Raw genomic sequence first — 21593 nt, 5'->3', positions numbered from 1 at the left:
CATCCAGCAGAAAAGTATAAAAACGAAGTATAAGAAGTAAAGCCATGGTGTTATGTTGAGCTGTAGGGGACTCAGGTCAACAATTCCTGACACTGCCAGTCAAGTGGAAAACCCAGTACTATTATGGACTTCTGGACTCTTTTAGAATATTTTGCTGAGTTAACACACCTGTAATATTCAAATGACGGAACTAAACAAAAAAGGGGGTACAGATGAATGTCCATTTTGTATCTGTGTATTCAAAATGGTTAGGATAGATATATAATTACATTCTCCTAATGAATAGAGGGATTTGTTCTAATCGTGTTTGTAAATAGGATATCATGTCTGCATCTTGTACAGCAAATAACCACTAGGAAGAGAGTATGCAATGTGTTAATTATTGAAACTGTCCTACCAATTTGATTTGAAACTGTCTCATTGCTGTTTGTCTCTCAATAAAATTATGGAAAAGCAAACAAACCAACAAAACAAATCAAACAATAACAAATGATGGATTGTCTTCCAAGGGGGATAAAGGAACCCTTCAATATTGTTGGTGGTATGTAAAGTACAGCCACTATGGAAATTCCTTTTAAAAGTAAAACTAAAATTCCATTTCACTCAGCTATTCCCCTTCTAGGTCTTTTTCCAAGAAAGTTAAAGACATAATTTTACGATGGCACATGGATACCCTTGTTTATAGCAACATAGATCATCTCTTTAATGGTATTAGTTCTCCTTAAATGTGTGGTGATCGTCGATTGTGCAATTCTTTTTATATTTGTGGTTCTTAGTTCACCTGGCTCTCCATGCTGCTCCTTTGGTTTTAGCATCCCATTGGTAGTGGCGCAGGAAGGAAGGAATATGTAGCCAGGAACAAGATACCTAGAGTAGTTGGACTTTCTCATGTTTTGTATTCAGCATCTATTTTGATTTGTATCTGAATGTCTCCCCAAACCCTCATGCACTCAGAGACAGGACTTATGGATGATATTAGATAAGGGACCAGCTTATAGCTGTCTTGGTGTAAGAGGTAGAGTTTGGTTAGAAGAGGCTGGTCAGAGGGAGCATGATCTGGAAAGGTTTATATCCTTCTGCCCATTACTCTTTCTTTCTACTTCATATCTCATGAAATGAGCAACTTTCTTCTGCCAAGGCCTTTCTACTATGCCACTTGTACCTGGATCTGGTAACCATACAAGAAGTGAAACTTGTAAACTATGATCCAGAATAAACTTTTCTTCCTTCAAGTTGTGGATGTCAGGTATTTTGACCCAGTGATGAGCAAAGTAACTAAGACAACATCATTTTCTTCTGGGGAATTACTCTTAATTTGAATTCCCTGTCCCTGGTGTCCACAGTTGACATTTTAAATGAGGTAAATGCATTTCTGTGTCCTCAAGCTCATTCTGATTGGTGTGAAATGATGATATTGATAGGAGCTATTACTTTAATTTTTGTTTACACTGCAATTATTTTATTTTACAAAAACTTGCTAAGAAATGGTTTTTGACATACTTAAGTAATAATTTGCTTATATATAAAAGCTATCATACATCCCACTTAGCTATGGGCCACCTTTGTCTGGCTTAGTACATAATCCCCCTTCTTCTTGCTGCTGAAATCTGGGGTGCAAGAATCTGCCTGTTCTGCTGCTGTCTGAAACACTCCTGTGTCTAGTGCACTGCATTTTAGTAATCCTAAATGTCTTCCTTTTTTGGTCTATCAGGAACGTGTAGCTTTGGTGGCTGGTTCTCATGCACTGGGTTTTCTCAAAATAGTTTTTTGGTTGATTTTGTTTTAAAGGAATAAATGTGCTTAGATTCCTTTTTAGTAATTTTCTTAAGAATATACTTTAATGACAATAAAAAATAAATATTTAAAACAAAAGAAATGAAAACTTAGTGCCACCTTCAAAGTTGGAGGTACTGAGAGAATCTTAACTAATAAGATTAGGGAGCCAGGTTAGAAGGATAGAGGCTCTTGGGGATTTCTACAGTTCCCCGTAGCCAGACAGAAAATGCAAGTTCTTAGCTAAGGATAAGTGATGGCAGACACTTAGCCCCTCTGTGCCAACTAACAAGTAAGCCCCACTTAGCCAGCAGAAACCATCAGACTAGGGCTATTTCTGTTCTGTGTTTTAGGCAAATAACTGCAGTACAACTGCTAAAAAAACAGTTTTCAGGACTATGTTAGACACTGATGATAGGCTCACACAATCCAATTTTAAAGTGCATATTAGAGGATAATAAATCCTGCAGAAGCTTCAGCCTCTATATATCATAGGTTAACAGTTTTATAAATTTATAAACATTAAGTTAATAAACTATTAAATATTCTCTAAGGGGCATTTAGTTTCTTACAGGCTTCTTCGATGAATGTTGCCATGTTCTTCACGTGAGATGAATTATGAAGTGCATCCAAGTCTTCCAGAAGAGCATTCTGGTTCGGAATTAGCATCAAAGTTTCTTTCTCTTTTGCCTTTTCCTCCTCTTCCTCTATCTCATGCTCCAGAATGTCAGTTTTGTTTTTCAGACTCTGAATATTCCCAGTCACTGATTCTGTAGTCTGTACTATTTTATCTATTTCTTCCTGTAATAATGTCAGTCCTTCTTCATTAGCTCTGGCCTTTGCTCTTTCAATTTTCAGTACACTTGACACATTAGTTAAAAATGTCAGTTTTGGGGAGGGGCTTTCAGGGTTTCACACACTTGTAGCAACCTTTTCTTCAGACAGTTGAAATGATTCTGAATTTGTTCTTTTTCTTTAGTATTACTCAAAATTGCTATTATCACTGTTTCCATCATAGTCTGCAAATGTACCCTCACACTCTCTGAAAGAGGTTGCCAGGTTTTTCTCTTATTGGATGCTATCTTTATCTGTTTTAGATTAATATTTGTTTGCCCTTCAGAAGACATATGTTTTGGATGATTTTTACTTCTTTTTATTGTGCTTCTAACCTCTTTCTCTGACAATGGCACTTCATCATCATTTTTTCTTTTTGAACTTTTTTTTAATTGTTGAGACTTTTCCTTGGAAGCATTTACTTTATTAGGCATCTTGATCTAAATAGTACAATTATGCTGCTTTTAAAAACTCTCTCAATCTTCTCAAATGCGTCTCGGAGCTATTACTTTAGATGTTCCCTACTTGATCATCCTGACAGTAACTTGGGGGGCCTCTTTTATTTCTTTGAACCATCATCTCTAGATTTTTCTTCTCTGTAAATCTGATTTTATCCTCTCAGTTTTTTAAAGAATTATTAAAATGTCTATTCTGTTGATAATTTTTTTTTTGATAAAATAGTTTAAGTGTTACAGATTGTTATATATATGGTCGCTTTTCATGTATCTTTTCTGATTCTTATTTAGGGTGAAAGGGTTATTTAAAGCTTATATTTAGCTTTTTATTTTCTGGGCTTATTCTACCATTTTGATCCAAATTTTCATTAATGTCCTTTAAAAAATGATTTAAGACTGATAATAAAAAAATTAAAATCAAAATTAAAAAAAGACTGATTATAGTGTACAATAGTACTAGTTATTGCCAAACAAAAAAGCAATGAAATTGGTATGCATTTACATTTGACCACTTAAATATTATGCCACTTAAGAGATTCAGATTTGGGACCATGGAGATGGCTCAGTAGAATAAGGGGCCTGAGTTCAATCCCTGGTCCCCCCCCCCAAAAAAAAAAAATCAGGTTTAATTTTAGTAGTAATTATTGAAAGTACAGTTTCAAAGATTTGTTCTGAAGACACAATCGTAAAATCTTGCTTATGTATTAAGTAGTTCTATCTTCTGAACAATGAATAATAAGAGGTAAAAGCATGCTTTTTATATTGAATTGCTAACAGAATACTGTTCACAGTGAAAAATCAAAAACAGTTCCAAGATTGATTAGCATCTGTGAAAAGTATTTTAATTGTACTCATTTTCTCAACAGTGTAGTTTAGTTAATTCAAATTGGACAAGAAACACATGAATACATTCACTTTTCTCAAGCAACAATTCAGATTTTTTTTCCTGAGATCTTCAAAACTCTCCAAAGTTCTTCCCTATTCAGTACCCCAAATGTTGTTTCTAATATACTATGTTAGTTATAGAACTTCTTGTTATATTGAATATTACTTATCATGGGCTCTCCTTCACCAAAGAGCCTTTCCAACCTTAACTTATGAGAAATCTTGAAATTATTTTTACTATAGAGTAATGAATTCAAAGTTTGTCTTTTATATATTTTATAAGATAATAATTACTATTTGGATTTGTAATTATAGTGTGATTCTATACAATCTTTGACAAACAAAGCCCATGGCTTTAGATATTTATTTAATTACTTATTTGTTTTAAAGGATCAAAGTAATAATGAAATTATGATTGGAGTGATGTCAGGAGGAATTCTGATTTATAACAACCGGCTACGAATGAATACCTTTCCATGGTAAGAATATCAATTTTGCTTTTACAAATACGTTGCCAGGCTGGGTGTGGTGGTGTACACCTGTAACCCCAGCACTCGGAAGGCCGAGGCAGGAAGATAGCTGTGAATTTGAGGCCAGTCTGGGCTACAAAGTTGGTTTAAGGCCCGTCACAACTACATAGCAAGATCTTGTCTCAGAAAAGAGAGAGAGAGAAAGAAAGGAAAGAACCCACAACTATATTGGCAAATCAAGTAATTTATATTAAGGAAAACCATTGAACTATTTAAATGTATAATGCAACTATGTGATACCTTGTTTACTTCGTACCTACTAGAAAATGCCAAAATAATTTATTTCAAAATAGCATTTTAAAAATATTAGGTGTGAATTTTTCTTAGAGAGTCTTTAAATATGTGGTATAGTAATATTAAAGTGCCTAGTCTCTGTCTTCAGTTATATTAAGAGCTGGACAGTATTTTATTTAAATACATTCATTGGGATGCTAGTTTATTAGATAAAATATAGACATAGCTACTATAACAATGACCCAAAATTAACAAGTTATCTAAATTAGTACAAGCAAAGTATGAGGATTCATGGGGTTTAAAGCTATTGTTTCTTTTCTTTTTTTTTTTTTTTATTGTTTCTTTTATCTTATTAGTCTTTTGCCTCCAGCATATTTCCTTGTCTTCATTGTCTTAATAGGTGTCAGCACCTATCATTTCTATCCTACAGAATAGAAAAAAAGAGAGGGTAGCATCTTATACTTTTTGAAAATTATGAAACTCATTTTGATCATATCCCATGTATATCTAACATTTTGTGCACACGTGTGTCCATGCATATACGTGTGATATATGAAGAGTTTTTAAAAAATATAGTGATCTGGGCCAGGGAGATGGCTCAGTAGAGTAAACTCTTGCCTTACTTGCCTGGCAAGCACAAGGGTCTAAGTTCAATCCCCGGTTCTGCAAAAAAAAACAAACAAACAAACAAAAAAAACAGTTATCTTTGACTAGAAGAAACAAAATAATTAATACATTTTATTAATCTTTTTATATACCTTTTAAAAAATTTGATCCTGAATTTTAGTGTCTATAATTTTTATTTAACAGATGTTAGAAATTAGTCACCTTTATAACACTTTCAGTAGAAATATGACAACTAACAAAAGCCAGTGCTTTAAGATACTACTTCAAGTTAAAACAAAAAAGATGATTTCCTAGGTAAGTTCCCAAAACATGAATGATATAATCAAAAATAGACAAAATGAACTTCATAAAAATTAAATACTGGCACATGAAATCTGCAGAATACATCTATTTATATACAAGTGTAGAACACAGAAAGAATTTTTATGGCAGTAATAAAAAGACAACCAGACTACAAAGAATAGGCAAGATATTTGAAGACACTTTTACCACAGATGTATACACAATAAATAAGCACATGGAAAAATTCTCAGTTATCAATGACTTTTTTTTTTTTTTTTTTTTTTTTTGGTAGGGATTGAACTCAGGACCCTGTGTTTCCCAGGCAGGCACTTATTCTACTGAGTTATCTCCCCAGCCCTCAGTTATCAATGAAATACACAGTAAAAATACAGATTGGATGTGGTGGTGCACACCTATACTCCTAGTTTTTGAGAGGCTGAGACAGGAGGATTGCTGTGAATTCAAGGCCAGCAATTAGCTCAGTTGGGCCTGCCCATTAGCTCAGTTGTTTAAGTGCCTGCTTAAGCGAAGGCAGTGAGGCTCAGGATACTGTGGTTCTATCCCCAGATCTTCATGCCTTACCAGACCTGCCCTTAAGGCATCCTGAGCCAGGCAAAAAAAAAAAAAAAAATCCATCTCAAGGCCAGCCAGGGCTGTGAAGTTGAATTCAAAAGTTAATCTGAACTACATAATGAAACTCTGTGGTGGGGAGGGAGAGGGAAGGAAGAAACTAAATAAAACTACACAAGCTGTTCTTTGACTATATAGAAAACCAATAAAAAAGATTCATAGTGGGCCAGAGAGATAGTGGGCCAGCAGATTAAGCACAGGGACCAGAGTTTGATCCCTGGCACCACATGCAGCGCGGAGACCAGGCATGGTGGCATACTCCTGTAATCCCAGCGCTGCTGAGGCCCTACACAGGAGGATCACTGTGAGTCAAATACATTTTTAAAAAAGCAAAAAATTCATAGTATCAAATGATAGAAGGAAGCAAGCCCCTAGAAATGTTATACGTTACTGGTAGAAATTTAAACAAGAATAACAACTTTGAAAGAGTTTTGCAGTTTCTTTAAAATTAAAAATAAATTAACCATTTAATCCAATGGTTCATTTCCCAGATGCTTCCTCAAGAAAACTTAAGTTTAGATAAAGATTTTTACCTATTATAGTTGTACAACATAAATATTATTTCAAAAATTTTTATACACTGAGGGCCAGCCAGATAGCTCAGAGGATTAAAGCGCCTGCTTAGCAGATGTAGGGACCAGGTTTGACATATCCCCCCCCCCCCCGCATGCCCTGTGGGTGGCGTGCGCCTTTCATCCCAACACTTGGAAGGCTGAAGACAGGAGGATCACTAGGGGTCCGAGCTGTGTAGTGACAGCCTGTAGATCCTGTACTAAATACAATAAATAAATAAATAAATAAATAAATAAATAAATAAATAAAATCCCATGTAGGATGTATTTAAAAAACAAAATTTTTTATTCACTGATGTTTTTCTGAAACTTAGCTCTATCCACTAAATAAACTCATACAGAATAAGTTAATAGAAGTATAAAGAACATCCAGTTTAGTGACTTTTATTCAGTTTAATATTTGTGAAGTTAAGATGATCTCATACTGGTTTAGATTTCTCTTGATCATTTAGAAATTTTCTTAAAAAATTTTATTTGTTGCATATCTGATGGCTCTTTTTTTTTTTTTTTTTTTTGGTGGAACTGGGGATTGAACTCAGACTCTTGCACTTGCCAGGCAAATGCTTATGCTACTGAGCTACCTCCCCGGCCCCTATCTGATGCCTCTTAATGGAAATTATAACTTCTTTTTTTTTTTTTAACTTCTAAAGTATATGTGGCTTTTAATAGTTCTGGGATTTTTGTTTTTTGAGAAAGGGTTTTGCTGTGTAGTTCAGGCTGGGCTTCAACTCACTTTATAGCCCAGGGTGGCCTCAAACTCATAGTAATGCTCAAAAGCTTCCCAGGCTGGGATTACAGGCATCTGCCACCATGCCCGGCTGCTTCTATTGATTTTTAAAATTTAAGTGCCTGGCTTGCTTTCTTTTCATAACTATAGTCTGTTTTGCCCAGTCTTTGTTCACTTTCTGGAGATATTGCCTATTGTTATGTAACAGAATAATTTTTCCCATGTTGTTTTGGCCTTGTCCAGTGAATATAAAAGTAAAGTAAAAAATTTCAGACCTGTAAACTAAGCATATCTCTTGTTCCCAACTCTAATCAGACATGCTTGAAGTGATTTGCCCCAAGTGATTGAGGTGTGAGAAGTTTCTTTTGTGGGACTGTGGAGAGCTGCTTGGATAGATAGGGCCATGAGTCATAAAGATCAAGACTTAGAATTATCATGAAAATGTTTATTAGTAAATAGGGGCAGGACTCAAAGCAAGTTTTATGAACATTGAATCCCTTGATACCAGGGCCATTAGAGCTGTAGATCAAAGAAGATCTGTGTATCACTTAGCTTATGGTTATAAGAAGACAAAATTAATTGATTCAATATTTTCTGAGTCTCAGATAAGAACGAAGACAGTGCAAAAAGATGAAATCAATCAATATGGAGATTTCTCAGAGGACTAAAATTAGAAATTCCATGTTATGCAGCTGTTCTCCTTCTATCTTCCCCAAAGAGCTAAAGACATCATATTACAGTGATACATGCATACCAGTGTTTATAACATTTCTAATCATAGTAGCTGAATCCTACAAGTAGCCCATATACCCATAAAGAATGCATACAAATAATGGGATATCTTTTATAATAAAATACTACTGTACTATAAAGAATACATTTGTAGGAAAATATGCACCTGGAAAATACAATGTTGAGTGAAATAAATCAGAAACACAAGTTTAAATACTTTATGGTAGGGCTGGAGAGATAGCTTGGCAGTCTAAGAACCTGCCTAGCAAGCACAAGGCCCCAGGTTTGATCCCTGGTACCACATGCTGTGCTGGCCCCAGAATCCCCAGCATGCCGAGTTGGCCACCGAAACTGGGTATGGTGGCATACACTTGTAATCCCGGCACTGGGGAGGCTGAGACAGGAGGATCACTATGAGTCCAAGCACTGTAGCAAGACTGTGTACCAAATAAATTATTTAACAAAAAAAAATTTAAATACTGTATAGTATGTCTCGCTTGAGTAAAGCAAGGGACAAAAATAGAAATAAGGATAGAAGGAAACAATGGAATAGAAGTATTGAAAATGGGAAGGGGTCCAGGAGACCAAGGACATGAAAGAAGAAGGGAAGTTAATACTGAATATAAGCCTTGTATAGGAACCTAATAACCTCAGTGAATGTAAATATTATGTATACATGCACTAAAAATAGTAGCAGCAATATGAATGAAAAAGGGGAAAGGGATTTAGAAGAGGAGGGAAGAAAGTGGCTTAAAAATCTGTTTTATTCATGTACCTACTGCCCAAGATGAATGTAAATATATGCTGCTACCATATACTAATAAAATTAAAGTTAAAATGTAAAAAAGAAAGGTGAATTAAAAAGATGCTCTTAGATATCAATTCTTAGAGCCCCTGTATAAAACTCAAATTTTACATTTTTTAGTAAGTATTGCTTGTAGTTTTAAAGACTCTATATCTATTACTGATATTTCTTAAAATTTTTATTTGTGATATATAAATTTTTCCATAGATACAAAATTGGGAAATGCATAGGTCCCAATAATCTGATAAAATTTTCCTCAATTGAGGGCATAGATATTTAATTAGTTTTCTATGAAGCACTAGGACCCTTTGATTACTGATATACTGTGTGTATGTATACATGATAAATGTTTACATATTACTAAAATATCTGAAAGATCATTTCTATAATTATTTTCTTAGTTTATTAGTATTTTTATTGATTATTTTAAATACTACAACTTATTCTCCAGGTTGAAGATTGTAAAAATTTCTTTCAAGTGCAAACAGTTTTTTATTCAACTTAGAAAGGAATTGGTGAGTACTGATCTAATCATTATTCATAAATTGAAGTCTTTTAAGAAATACTGGGGCTGGGGAGCTAGCTCAGCAGTCTAAGCACCTTCCTGGCAAGTGCAAGGACTCAGGTTCGATCCCTGGTACTGCATGCCATACTGGCCCCAGAACCCCTGAGGGCGTGGTGGCGCATGCCTGTAATGCCAGCACTGGAGAAGCTGAGACAGGAGGATCACTGTGAGTCTGCATTGTCTAGTGAGACCCTGTAGCCAATAAAGCAAGCAAGACAAATTAAAAAAAAACACAAAGTGGATAAACTGGTATGATTATCACAGTAGAATAAAATGAATGTAAATTACTGCTTACAGATCTGTACATGTATTGCATATCAGAAACATAATGAATAAAAAAGTCAGAATAAAATTATAAAATATGTAATTCCATGTACATAAAATTAAAAAACAAGCATGAATAATATATGGTGATAAAAGTCAGAAGCAATCTGGTAGAGAAAGGAAACAAGGGAGATAGTAGTGATCTATTGCTGATTTAATGAAAATAAATGATTGTATTTATGTGAAAATCAGAACTATACACTTACAGAGCAGGTACTTTGCTATACATGGTTTACTACAGTGAAATTAGTAATCTATACTATACTTGAGGAAAATTAAAGAAATTCTTGGGGCCAGGGAGATGGCTCAATGGAATAAGTGCTTCCCTGGCAAGTATAAGGGTCTGAATTCAATCCCTGGTTCCACCAAAAAAAAAAAAAAAAAAAAAATTCTATTCTAGAGCTAATTATTTTAAATTTTGAATTTTATAATACTGTTCATATGTACTGAACAATTCTCTTTGCAATCTAGGCAGAATTATAAAATATTGTTAAAAAGTGTGACCATATAGCTTAAATTTTAATTTATAGGCTATAGTTATATTTTAAATCAGAATCCTAGGTGATAAGTTTTGGAAATAGATATTATCAAGAATTTAAACTTCTTCTAATTATGATCTAGGGTAAAAATTCCTGAAAGTTATAAAATTAGTGAGATTGAAGTATTGCAAATTTCTTACTTTTTATTGAGTAAAGAAAAAGATACTATAGGTTTTATTAGCATTTATAAGGATGAAACATTTTATATCATAAGTAAATGGAGTGTGAGAGCTGACATTTTCCTGGTATTTTCTGTATTTTGTCATTTATTACAGCATGAATCTAGAGAAACATTGTTGGGATTTAATATGGTGAATTACAGAGCATGTAAAAACTTGTGGAAAGCATGTGTAGAACATCACACATTCTTCCGTTTGGACAGACCACTTCCACCTCAAAAGAATTTTTTTGCACATTATTTTACTTTAGGTTCAAAATTCCGGTACTGGTAAGTATTATGTTTGTGTTAAGGTTTTATTGTTAGATTTCTTTTTCCTTTTAAAATAAAAGGTCAAGGGGACCTGCCCATTAGTTCAGTCATTTAAGTCCCTGCTTAAGTGAAGGCAGTCAGGCTCAGGACACTACAGGATACAATCCCCAGATCCTCATGCCTTATCAGACCTGCCCTTAAGGCATCCTGAGCCAGCACCCACCCCACCCCCACACACACTGAGAAAAAAATCCTTCTAAAATAAAGGTCAAATTACTTACAGAAATTTCCATGGAGTACAGCCCCTATTCTTACTAGTAAGAAATTGTATAGATTCTTCTGAAATACTTCATCTGTAAGAAATCTGTTTCATCACCTGTCTTGTAGGTCATCATATCTGAAGTAAATCAACCACATGTACTTATAATCTAGACAGATGTTGCAATTTTGTTTCTTTATTAACTAATTATATGAAAACTTGCCTTATGTTCTAAGATATATTTATGTTAATTGTAAAAACCAAGATTTCTTATGCATGAATATAGTTGCTTTATATTTTATTTGTGATTTGCCAAATCCTTTATTGTAAAGAGTTCAAGATACCCAGTAAGTAAAATGATACTAGTTTTTGAACAGTAACCCCAGGTTCCTTTCCCTAAAATCATCTTATTTGAAAAAAATTTTTTGACATATGTAATGGAATACTTTTTGACATTTCAGTTATATACACTATGTGTTTCAGGATAATTACTCCTTCAGGCATTACTTCTTTGCATTGGGTGTAGTCAAAACCCTCTCTACTAGTTATTTTGAAATTTACAGTAAATATTGTCAATCATAGTTAACCTGATCTTTTATATAAAAATTCAGAGAGTCTTCCTTCTGTTCGTCTGTACCCTTCATCTTATTCCTGAGAGTTTTTCTTTTCTCCTGAAGGCAACAATTTTGGGGGGTAACTAAGTTTAAAGAAGCTCTGATTAATTTTACCTATGGAATTCTTACTAGGCCTATAAAAGCTAATTTTAAAGTGAAACCTGCACCTACTTAGGCAGAGCGTGGTGGCCCAGCTTCCATCCCCAGTGTGCTGTGCCAGCCCTGCCCCCGAGGCATGCTGACATGGCGATTGAGACTGGGCACGGTGGTACGTGCCTGTTATCCCAGCTCTGGGGAGGCTGAAAACGAGAATCACTAGAAGTCCGGATCTACATAGTGAGACCCTCTAGACCCTGTAAACCCTGTACTAAATACATAAAAAAAAAAAAAATTAAAACCTGTGTTACATTAATTCATGTTACATATCATGAAAAAGGGTTAGATGAGTTTCATTAAGGAATATTGTAAACTTCAAACATTAATAAATGTGCAATTTGTAGTCTCAGTAAAAAATGTCCTGAAGCTTAGTACATGATATACCACGAAAAAATATTTCCCATTTACCCCAAGAAAAAGTTTAAAAAGCAGCATAAAAGTTCAGTAGCAGCAATTAATCAAAATTTTAAAAATTTTAACATAAAAGCATAGTAGACGAAGTGAATTGATGCCAAGTTTTGATTCCTTTTTTGCTTTCTTAAAAGCAGTATTAGGAAAAGTAACGTGATAGTACTTGGAAATTTAAAGGTACATAGACTAAGGAAAACAGTGTCAGCTCCACAGTGAAAATGGAAGAGAATGCAAAGCCTTACCTATCTGTATTAAGTTTTAGCAGGAACAATAAATGTCACAGGCTCTAGTGAAATGAGAAAATAGTACAAACCCTAAGAATATTCCTGCAGTGAATTCAGTTCGTAAATGATCACTGAGGTAATTATGTGTGAATTTCTCATGCCCCCTGGAGAACTTTTTTTTCGAACTGCAAGGATTTGTGGAGTTCTGGTTACATTTAATCAGCATAATTCTTTCAAGATTTATCTATGTTGTTGTGTGTATTGACATTTTATTCTTTAATTGCAGAGTAGTATTCCACACTGTATGCATGAGTGCGTGTATGTGTGTGTAATTTATCCATTCACTTGATGATAAATATCCAGTGGATTTTTTTAAGGAGTCTGTTACAAGTAAAGCTACTATGAATGTGCATATGGAAGTGTTTGTATTAACATTTGCTTTCATGTTTCTTGAGTAAACATGCATTGGAATGGCCACATCATATGGTAGATGCATGTTTAACTTTTTTTTTTTTTTTAACTTTCTGCAAAGCTTTATTCCAGAGCGGCTCAGTTGTTGGCAGCTGCCTTCCTTATGGCAGCCAGCACGTTGCTCAGCTCCTCACGCTTCCTCTTGGTGTGGATATGCATCTCCATCATTTTCTTGATAAACTTGAGGGCACATTTGTCCTTGGAGACCTTGAGCAGCTCCATGGCACACTGCTCATAGGGGGCGAAGCCACATACATCCCAGATCATGTCCCACCCGAACTTGGTGTGTTTGGTGAGGCGTCCATGATAGTTTGAATTGAAGGGTTTTTTTTGATAGATATCCAATGTATCTTTGCACCTGTGTCAAATGTAAGTTGTTCATATTTGTGTGGTCTTCTCTCACACTTCGTGTTTTAAGGTCCTGTAGTATTAGTTTTCTAACTTTGCTCTTCTTTTTAGAAGTTGTTTTAGGTGTTGTGGGATTTTTGCATTTCTATATGAATTTTAAAATTAGCTAATTAATTTATACTAAAAATCCTCTATGGTTCTAATTGCGATTGTTCTGAATCTATACAAAAAAACTTAGGGCCGGCCAAATAGCTCAGAGGATTAAAGCCTGCAAGCAGGCTCAGGGGCTAGGGGTTTGATCCCCGGGTCTTCCATGCTGGTCCCACCCCCCAGGGCATGCTGAAACAGCATTTGAGATTGGGTGTGGTGGCGCATGCCTGTAATCCCAGCTCTTGGGAGGCTGTAAACAGATGGATCACTGTGAGTCCGATCTAGTAGTGAGAACCTGAACACCCAGTAGACCTTTACCTAAAATACAAAAAAAAAAAATTTCAAGGATTGATACCTTACAAATATTGACCTTCAGTTATGAAGTTCAAATGTATTTTTTCTTTAAGTCTTATAGTATTTGCAGTTTATTATTTATAGGCCTTTCATTTCTTTATCAAATTTAGCCTAAGTATTTCATTTTTTATTTTATTATAAATTACATTTTAAAATTTTTGATTTCAGATTGCTCTTTGCCATTAGATTTTTAAATACTGATCTTGTTTCCTGAAACCTTGCTAAATTCCCTTACTTTAGGAGTTTTTTAATCACTTACAATAGATTTTCTACTAAGAACTGTGATGATGAACCTTTTAGAGCTTTTGGTGATACAAAGAGCCCACTATTGCATGTGTACCATTGGTTCCCCACTACTTATCTAGAGAATACTGTCATAATTCATTTCTAATCTTATGCTTTTTATTTTGTTTTCTGATTTATCCAGCTACAACCACATTGCAGTGTTGATTAGTGTTGAATGCTAGTGATGAAAGCAGACATTGTGGTTCCTCAGCTTAGGGGAAAGCATGCAGTCTTTCCCTATTAAGTCTGATGTTGCTTGTAGGTTTTTTTTTTACGTGTCCTATGTAATGTATTTTAAGGAAGTTTTGTATGTTTCTTACTTGCTGCAAGTTTCCATTAGGATTGGGCATCAGTTTTGTTTTTAAAGCTTTTTCCCTGCAACTACTAAGATGGTCTGTCTGTCTGTCTGTCTTTCTTTCTTTCTTTCTTTTTTAAGCTTCTTTTATTTACTTCTTTTGTACAGGGTCTTGCTACACAGAATCCTAATGATCTTACTGTCTCAGCCCTCCATAGTGCTGGGATTACAGGCATGCACCACCACTCCCAGTTCTGGGGCTGGTATGATGCACCCTGGGGTTCCAGGGCTAAAGTGGCATTGCTGGAGATCGAGCTTGAGACCTTGCGCTTGCCAGGCAGGCAGGCTGAGCTATCTCCCCAGCCCGTGGTTTTTCTTTTTAGTTTATTTGTATGATGAATTTTATTGTAAGTACCAGCTGTTACATCAGCCTTCTATTTCTGGGATAAATCCAACTTATTCTGAAATCCTTTTAAATATTCTCTGATTCAAACTGCTAAAGGTTATTTAGAATTTTGCAGGTCTTGACCTGTGATCACCTTTCTTTTAATAAGATTGTCTGGTTTTGGTGTTAGAGAAATGTCAGTTTTCTGGAAGAGTTTGAAAATAATGTCATTCCCTTTTTAAATATTTGATAGAATTTACCAGATCTTCTGAAGGCAGCTTTATATTTATAGAAATTATGAACAAATTTAGATTTTTTAATAAATAAAGCAATTAAGTTTTTTCCTTTCTGTCTAAACAAAAAGCTAGCTTGTGTCTTAATGATTTTTTCCATTTCATTTAAATTGTTAATTTACTGGCATTAAGTTTATATTTCCTGTCTCTTTACTGTCTTAAGTAAGGAATAATTACTTTTGCCATTCTTGTTAATGTGTATCTTTTCTCTTTTTTGCCTGATCAGTCTCGCTAAAATTTTGTCAGATTTGATTAAATATTTTGATACACTATTCAAATTTTCTCTTGGTTTACATAGCTTTTGGGTCATCCTTTTCTATCAAGGCCTAGAAGAGGAAAAATATGGGGAAAATAGTGAGTTCAGCTAAGCTACTATTCAGGTCTAAATCAACATAAGAGATGTTACTTACTACCTTAAACTTTAGGGAATATAATGTCACTGGACCATTGAAAAACATTTACTTAGTAGTAAAATTAGGCGAACTGAGAAAAAAAAGTCAAAAAGAATCCTGATAATAAAGATTAAATCCATTAAATCTATAATTAATCATTGGTACCTGTAAGAATGACTAGTAAGTAGAATTATGATGACATAAACTTTTTTAAAAAAGTAAAATTAATGAATTTTTAAATGGAGAAACTAAATGGAAAAAGAATTTGAATCCCTGTTAAGAAAATTTGCAATACATAATTTTAACCTCAGTGAAAACCTCTTTTAAGTTTTTCCTAATCTTTTTCTTTCTCCTGTTCTTCTCTTAACAGAATTCTTTCTCGGTCCTGTCTCCGTTTTTCTCAGTTCAAAGGAAGATAGTTTGATCTTTTTATCATTTGGGTGTGTCATGTGGGTGGTATGGTGGTATGCATCTGTAGTGTTAACTACTCAGTATGCTGTAACAGGAAGATCATTTGATCCTGGGAGTTTGAGACCAGACTTAGTAAAAATGCTGGGATTCCTTAATCTCAAAAAATTTAAAATTTTATATATTCATATTATAATAAGATTGTATCTATTCTAGCCTTTTCAATGTGTGTACACAAGGAATTTCAAAGTATGCTTGTCTATATAGCTGATTATTTCTTAGGGGTAAGGCTTTGTTCTTGTTATACTTTCCTTCATTACTGGAATTGCTGACAAAGAAAATAATTGATACTTTCTCATTGCTCAAAAAATAAGTATCTTACTATGAGAATTTATTACATTGAAATTGGTATGATTTTACATTTTGTTCGAACAGTATTAAACCCTGAAGACTAGATTATCAACAATAAATATATAATATAAACCTTCTTGCTATTAGTTTTTTTAATTGTTTTTTTGTAAAATTTAACTTGTTTCTCCAGCCTTTTGAGTAATAGTGTTTTATTTGAATTTACCCCACTGGAAAATTATCAGTCAGGACTCAATTAGAGAAGCAACAAATAATTGATACTTCAAGCAAATTTGCTTGAGGGGAATTGTTGCACAACTGTTAGAAAGGCTGTACATAGTCCCAGTATTTCTGACCCTAATTCCTTTTCACTTAACCAGTCTTTATACCTGTGATCATTAGTAGAAAAGAAAGATTACAAAGAAAGTATAATTCTTCAAGAACCCCTATGTTTCATCCTCTTCACTAAGAATAGTCGAGTCGAGCTAAATACAAGTCTTGGTTGGGAGGAAATAGCATCTAGCTCTGACTTTAAAAATATCTTTGTGGGACATAACACAGAAGGAATTTCTCTCAAGCAAAATTATTTTTCTTATAGTTGCTCTCAATGTAGAAGTATCAGAAAATGAAATATCTATGGAGAAATTATAATTAAGCTTCACCCATCTAGGTAGAACTGGAATGTACTCCATTCTTTCCTTTTTATTCTGCTTCCATTTTTTCCCCCTCCTGCAGATAGGCTCTCAGTCTGTAATGCAGAGTGCCCTTGAACATGTGATCTTGCCTCAGTCTTCCGGGTGCTAGGGTTATACACATGAACAACCTGCCTAGCTTTTCTGGCCCCCTTCCTTTGTTTTTACTACAAATGTCTTATCTCTTACAAAATTATAGCATAATCATCTTGTATGTTCTCACTTTATCTTATTCTTTTAAAAATATTATGCATATTTTTTTATTTCAGTGGTAGAACTGAAGTCCAGTCAGTTCAGTATGGGAAAGAAAAGGCAAATAAAGACAGGATATTTGCAAGGTAAGTCAAATTTGTTTCACTGCCTGCATTATTAAAAGAGATTAAAATTATTTAAAAAATTTCTCTAAATTAATGGAGAATTATCACATAATCCTGTTTTCTTAATGATACAGTAAATTATATCAAGGGAACAATAAACAAGTTTGCCTGATTTGGGTTTTTTGTTTTTTTATTGAGAAACAAATAGCAGTGAGACAGTTTCAAAACTGATTAATAGGACAGTTTCAATAATTAATACGTTGCACATTGTTATCTTCTTAGTGGTTGTCCATAGTGCAAGATGCAGACAGGATATCCTGTCCAAACACTATTACTACAAATCTTTCTTCTCATTGAATTAAGCAAAAGTAGCTGTGTATCTATACTAACTATTCTGTATATACAGATATAAAATGATCCTTTCTTTGTATCCCCTTTTGTTTAGTCCTGTCAGAGATGAGTATTCCATTGGCATCTAAATACTACAGGTGTGTAAATTCAGCAAAACAACCAACACAGTCCAGCAGTCCACAATAGTAGTGGATTATCCACAGAAGTTTTTGACTTGAGCCTTTCGCAGCTCAGCACATTAATATGACTTTACTTTATATACCTTGTTTTTCTACTTTTCTGCTACATGATTAAGACCAAGATAAAGCAAGACCTATATAACATGAAATGTAGCTTTTGTATCTGATAAGGTCAGTTAAATTCCCCCAGGATTTATCCTAAAACCCTGTACCACAGTTTACAGATCCTTTGTAAATGTCAGCTATGTGGATGAGTCATAGCCATTACTTGACCAATTTGCTCTCTGTGAAAGCCTGAGAGAATGCTTTTTCTCCCTGTGACTCCTTAGGCACACTCTATGACATCAATCACGTTGCTCTTGGCCCCATAATCTCCTTGATCAGAAAATTTGGGACACAACTGAGTTACATGATGTTATAGTATAGGTTCTCCTATGTCCTGAGTCGTCACTGACCTTGAAAGACTAGGGCCAAAATGTTGACTGACCTCGCAGCCCTTCTTTTTCTCTTAATTTTTGGTCTGCAAACTTACGTTGTTAACTCTCCAGAAGAGAAGCTTATTATTACCCTACAACATATGCTGTTGGGTTTAACCTCACTATCTGTCTGAATATCAGACATCTTAGGCATAACATGGAATAGGTATTTTCCATCAAGTATTGATATGTTAAACTTTTAAGTCCCTACAGAATGTGGAGAAAAAAATTTAAAACATGAAAAATATTTAAAGAATATGAAGAAGGAAGGTGGAGACAAGCACAGAGAAGAAATGTTCTTTCTTTTTCTCTTAACCCAGAATAAGAGATAAGGTATAGTGGTTGTCAGGAAGTAAATGGACTTTTCAAACTGACTTCACTTTCTGTATCAGTTAGCTATATAGTGTTTGATAATACACTCCACAGCATTGTACATTGTAACTGTTTGATATAACTTAATGTCACCTTATAATTTAGCTAATACTTGGGACTCTATTAAAATGGAACATTTACACTTAAAAAAAGAATATGAATAAACACATATTTTTATACAGAAATTTAGAAATCTAGCCATATACAGCATTATATCAGGACAGTCCTGTGACATTTTTTTCCTTGTGTCTTTTTTTTCATTTATTACCCTTTTTTAAAAACTGACAAACATTTACTTGAGAGACAGTATGGTAATAATGGGTATGTCATGACAAGAAGTACATATTTAGAAGACCAGAAAGACAGGCATTCCAACCATGACCCTTCTATTACAGATTGCTATATTCAGTGCAGTTGCTTGGTTCGCAGGTATCAGCATATATACTTAGTCAGGGTGAGAATCCTACCAATTAACTGCTACTTTCAAAAACCTGCTAATGTTTCTCAGGATCATTGCCTTACTAATCCTGTGCATATAAATGTATGGCTTTGCCCCGTCGTTTCCCAGCTTTTCTCCTTGGCCTCTCCTCGTTGGCCAATCCTCAAGTTCTCGCTTTCCTTTTAATTGTGTTATGCCTTTCTATTTGCATTTCTTCTTTTGAGTTCTTATACTAAGGAGACTATACGATATTTATACATGTGGGTCCGGTTTATTTCGCTTATATCTTCAAGTGGCATCCACTTAAATATGAAAGCTTCGAGTTTTATCATTCTTTATAGCTAAGTAATACTCCATCGTATTAAAATACATCTTTTTCAACCAGACTCATGTGACGGGCATCTTGGTTGTTTCCAAGATTTGGGTATCACAAATTGTGCTGCTATAAACATAAGTACACATATAGCACTATGATATGACGTTTTCAGGTCCTCCAGGAAAATTCCCAGTAGGGGGATAGCTGGCTTGAATGGGATTTCCAGTCCTACTTTTTTAAAGAGTCTCCACACTGATTTCCATAATGGTTGTACCAGTCTACATTCCCACCAGCAATGGAGAAGGATTCCCTTTTCCCCACAGCCTCTCCAACATTTGTTGTTGGGTGATTTGTTTATGATAGCCATTCTTTCTGGGATGAGATGATATCTCAATGTTGTTTTAATGTGCATTTCAGAGATGGCTAGTGATGTTGAGCATTATTTCATATATTTATTTGCTTCTTTAATTTCATCCTCTGAGAAGTGTGTGTTCATCTCGGATGCCCATTTCTGGATTGGGTCTTTAAATTTAGGGGCCCTAATTGTTTTAGTTCTGTGAATTCTAGAGAGCAGACCTTGGTCTGAGTGCTTATTAGTTAAGATTTTTTCCAAATTTGTGGGTTGTCTTTTCACTTTGTTGGTAATTTCTGTTGACGTGCTAAAACTTCTCAGTAAAAGGTGGTCCCAGTTGTTAATTCTTTCAGGTATTACCCTTGCAATTTGATTTTTGTTCATGAACTCTTTGCCTACCCCTATGTCTTCAAGAGTTCCTCCTAATTTCTCTTCCAGGAGATTGTTTCTGTTTTAATGTTTAGATCTTTAATCCATTTTGACTTTATCTTAGTGCATGATGATAGACCTGGGTCAAGTTTTAGTTTTCGGCATGTAGAGAGCCAGTTTTTCCAGCACCATTTGTTAAAGAGGCTACACCTACTTAGAACAAGCTTAGCAAAGCACAGGGACGGCGGTTCAATCCTCCAGCACCACATGCCAGCCATCCCCGCCCCCTGGTGGGCTGAGCTGGCCACACACACACAAATTCATACATACATATATACATAAATAAAAGATCACGTGGCTGAGTGTGTTTGTAGAGGTCTCTGTATTTTCTAATCTATTCCATTGATCCTCAGGTTTATTTCATTGCCAACACCATGTTGATTTTGTCACAGTAGCTTTGTAGTATAATTTCAAGTCAGGAATTGTAATGCCTCCTGACTTGTCTTTGTTGCCCAGGATTGCCTTTGCTATTCTAGGTCTTTTCTGGTTCCAAATAAATTTTAGACAGACCCAGAGCGCAGGGTCTGCATGTGAGTGAGATGACCCGGGGCCCACGAGATCCTAAATAGACCAAGAGTGCAGGCCCGGTGAGTGAGAGGACCTGGGGCCACCGGATCCTGAATTGACCCAGAGAGCAGGTCTGGTGTGTGAATGAGACTGCCCGGGGCCCACTGGATCCTCATTTGACCCAGAATGCAGGCCCAGCACAGAACCCTTCAGCAGAACTCACTGAAAAGAGGCTAGAGGCAAGGCCCACTCAGCTGATTCAGGAGCAGAACATCTTGCCAGAGTGCCACAAAGGTTCAACTCCAATGGCTGCAGCAGAAAGAAGTGGAGCGCAGCAGGATCCAAGCAACATCTACCTGGAGGAATCTGAACTTCATAGATCCAGATCTGGTGCTAAGGTAATAACTCTGTCTAAGCTCTACACCAAAGGTCAGAAGACAGTGGTATACAAAATGACAAAGAGAAGGAACAAAATGCAGTCTCAGGCCCCAAGTCCACCCAGTACAAATGCAGAAGACACTAGCATGGAGGAAACTGGAAATCACACACCTGATATCTCTAAAATAATAACGTTGGCAGTAAAGAAACAACTGCAGAAAGGTATAGAAGAAATCAGATCAGAAATCATTTCTGGGGCTGGTGAGATGGCTCAGTGGTCTAAAGCACCTACTTAGAACAAGCTTAGCAAAGCACAGGGACCGCAGTTCAATCCCCCAGCACCACATGCCAGCCAGCCCCGCCCCCTGGTGGACTGAGCTGGCCACACACACAAATAAATAAATAAGTAAACAAAAATAATTTGTGAGCTAAAAAATGTAGTGATAAC

The 21593-nt window shown here is 35.2% G+C and overlaps 1 protein-coding gene and 1 pseudogene across 8 annotated transcripts in view; one reads left to right on the top strand and one right to left on the bottom strand.

The window, feature by feature from the left end:
• Positions 1-21593, top strand: part of Ptpn4 (protein tyrosine phosphatase, non-receptor type 4) — a 221200-nt gene that overhangs the window by 127067 nt on the left and 72540 nt on the right. For all 8 annotated transcript variants that reach the window (XM_004626351.1, XM_023709705.1, XM_023709700.1 and 5 more), the window contains 4 exons: positions 4338-4426; positions 9538-9601; positions 10790-10962; positions 17299-17367. In XM_004626351.1, coding sequence (XP_004626408.1) covers positions 4338-4426; positions 9538-9601; positions 10790-10962; positions 17299-17367 — 395 coding nt within the window. The remainder of the gene's footprint in view (positions 1-4337; positions 4427-9537; positions 9602-10789; positions 10963-17298; positions 17368-21593) is intronic.
• On the bottom strand, positions 2323-3098 carry LOC105741491 (annotated as a pseudogene).

This window comes from Octodon degus, unplaced genomic scaffold (genome assembly GCF_000260255.1).
Source record: "Octodon degus isolate 3935 unplaced genomic scaffold, OctDeg1.0 scaffold00014, whole genome shotgun sequence".
Classification (NCBI taxonomy): domain Eukaryota; kingdom Metazoa; phylum Chordata; class Mammalia; order Rodentia; family Octodontidae; genus Octodon; species Octodon degus.
Note: the sequence above shows the minus strand (reverse complement) of the source record. Positions and strands in the feature narration are given on the sequence as shown.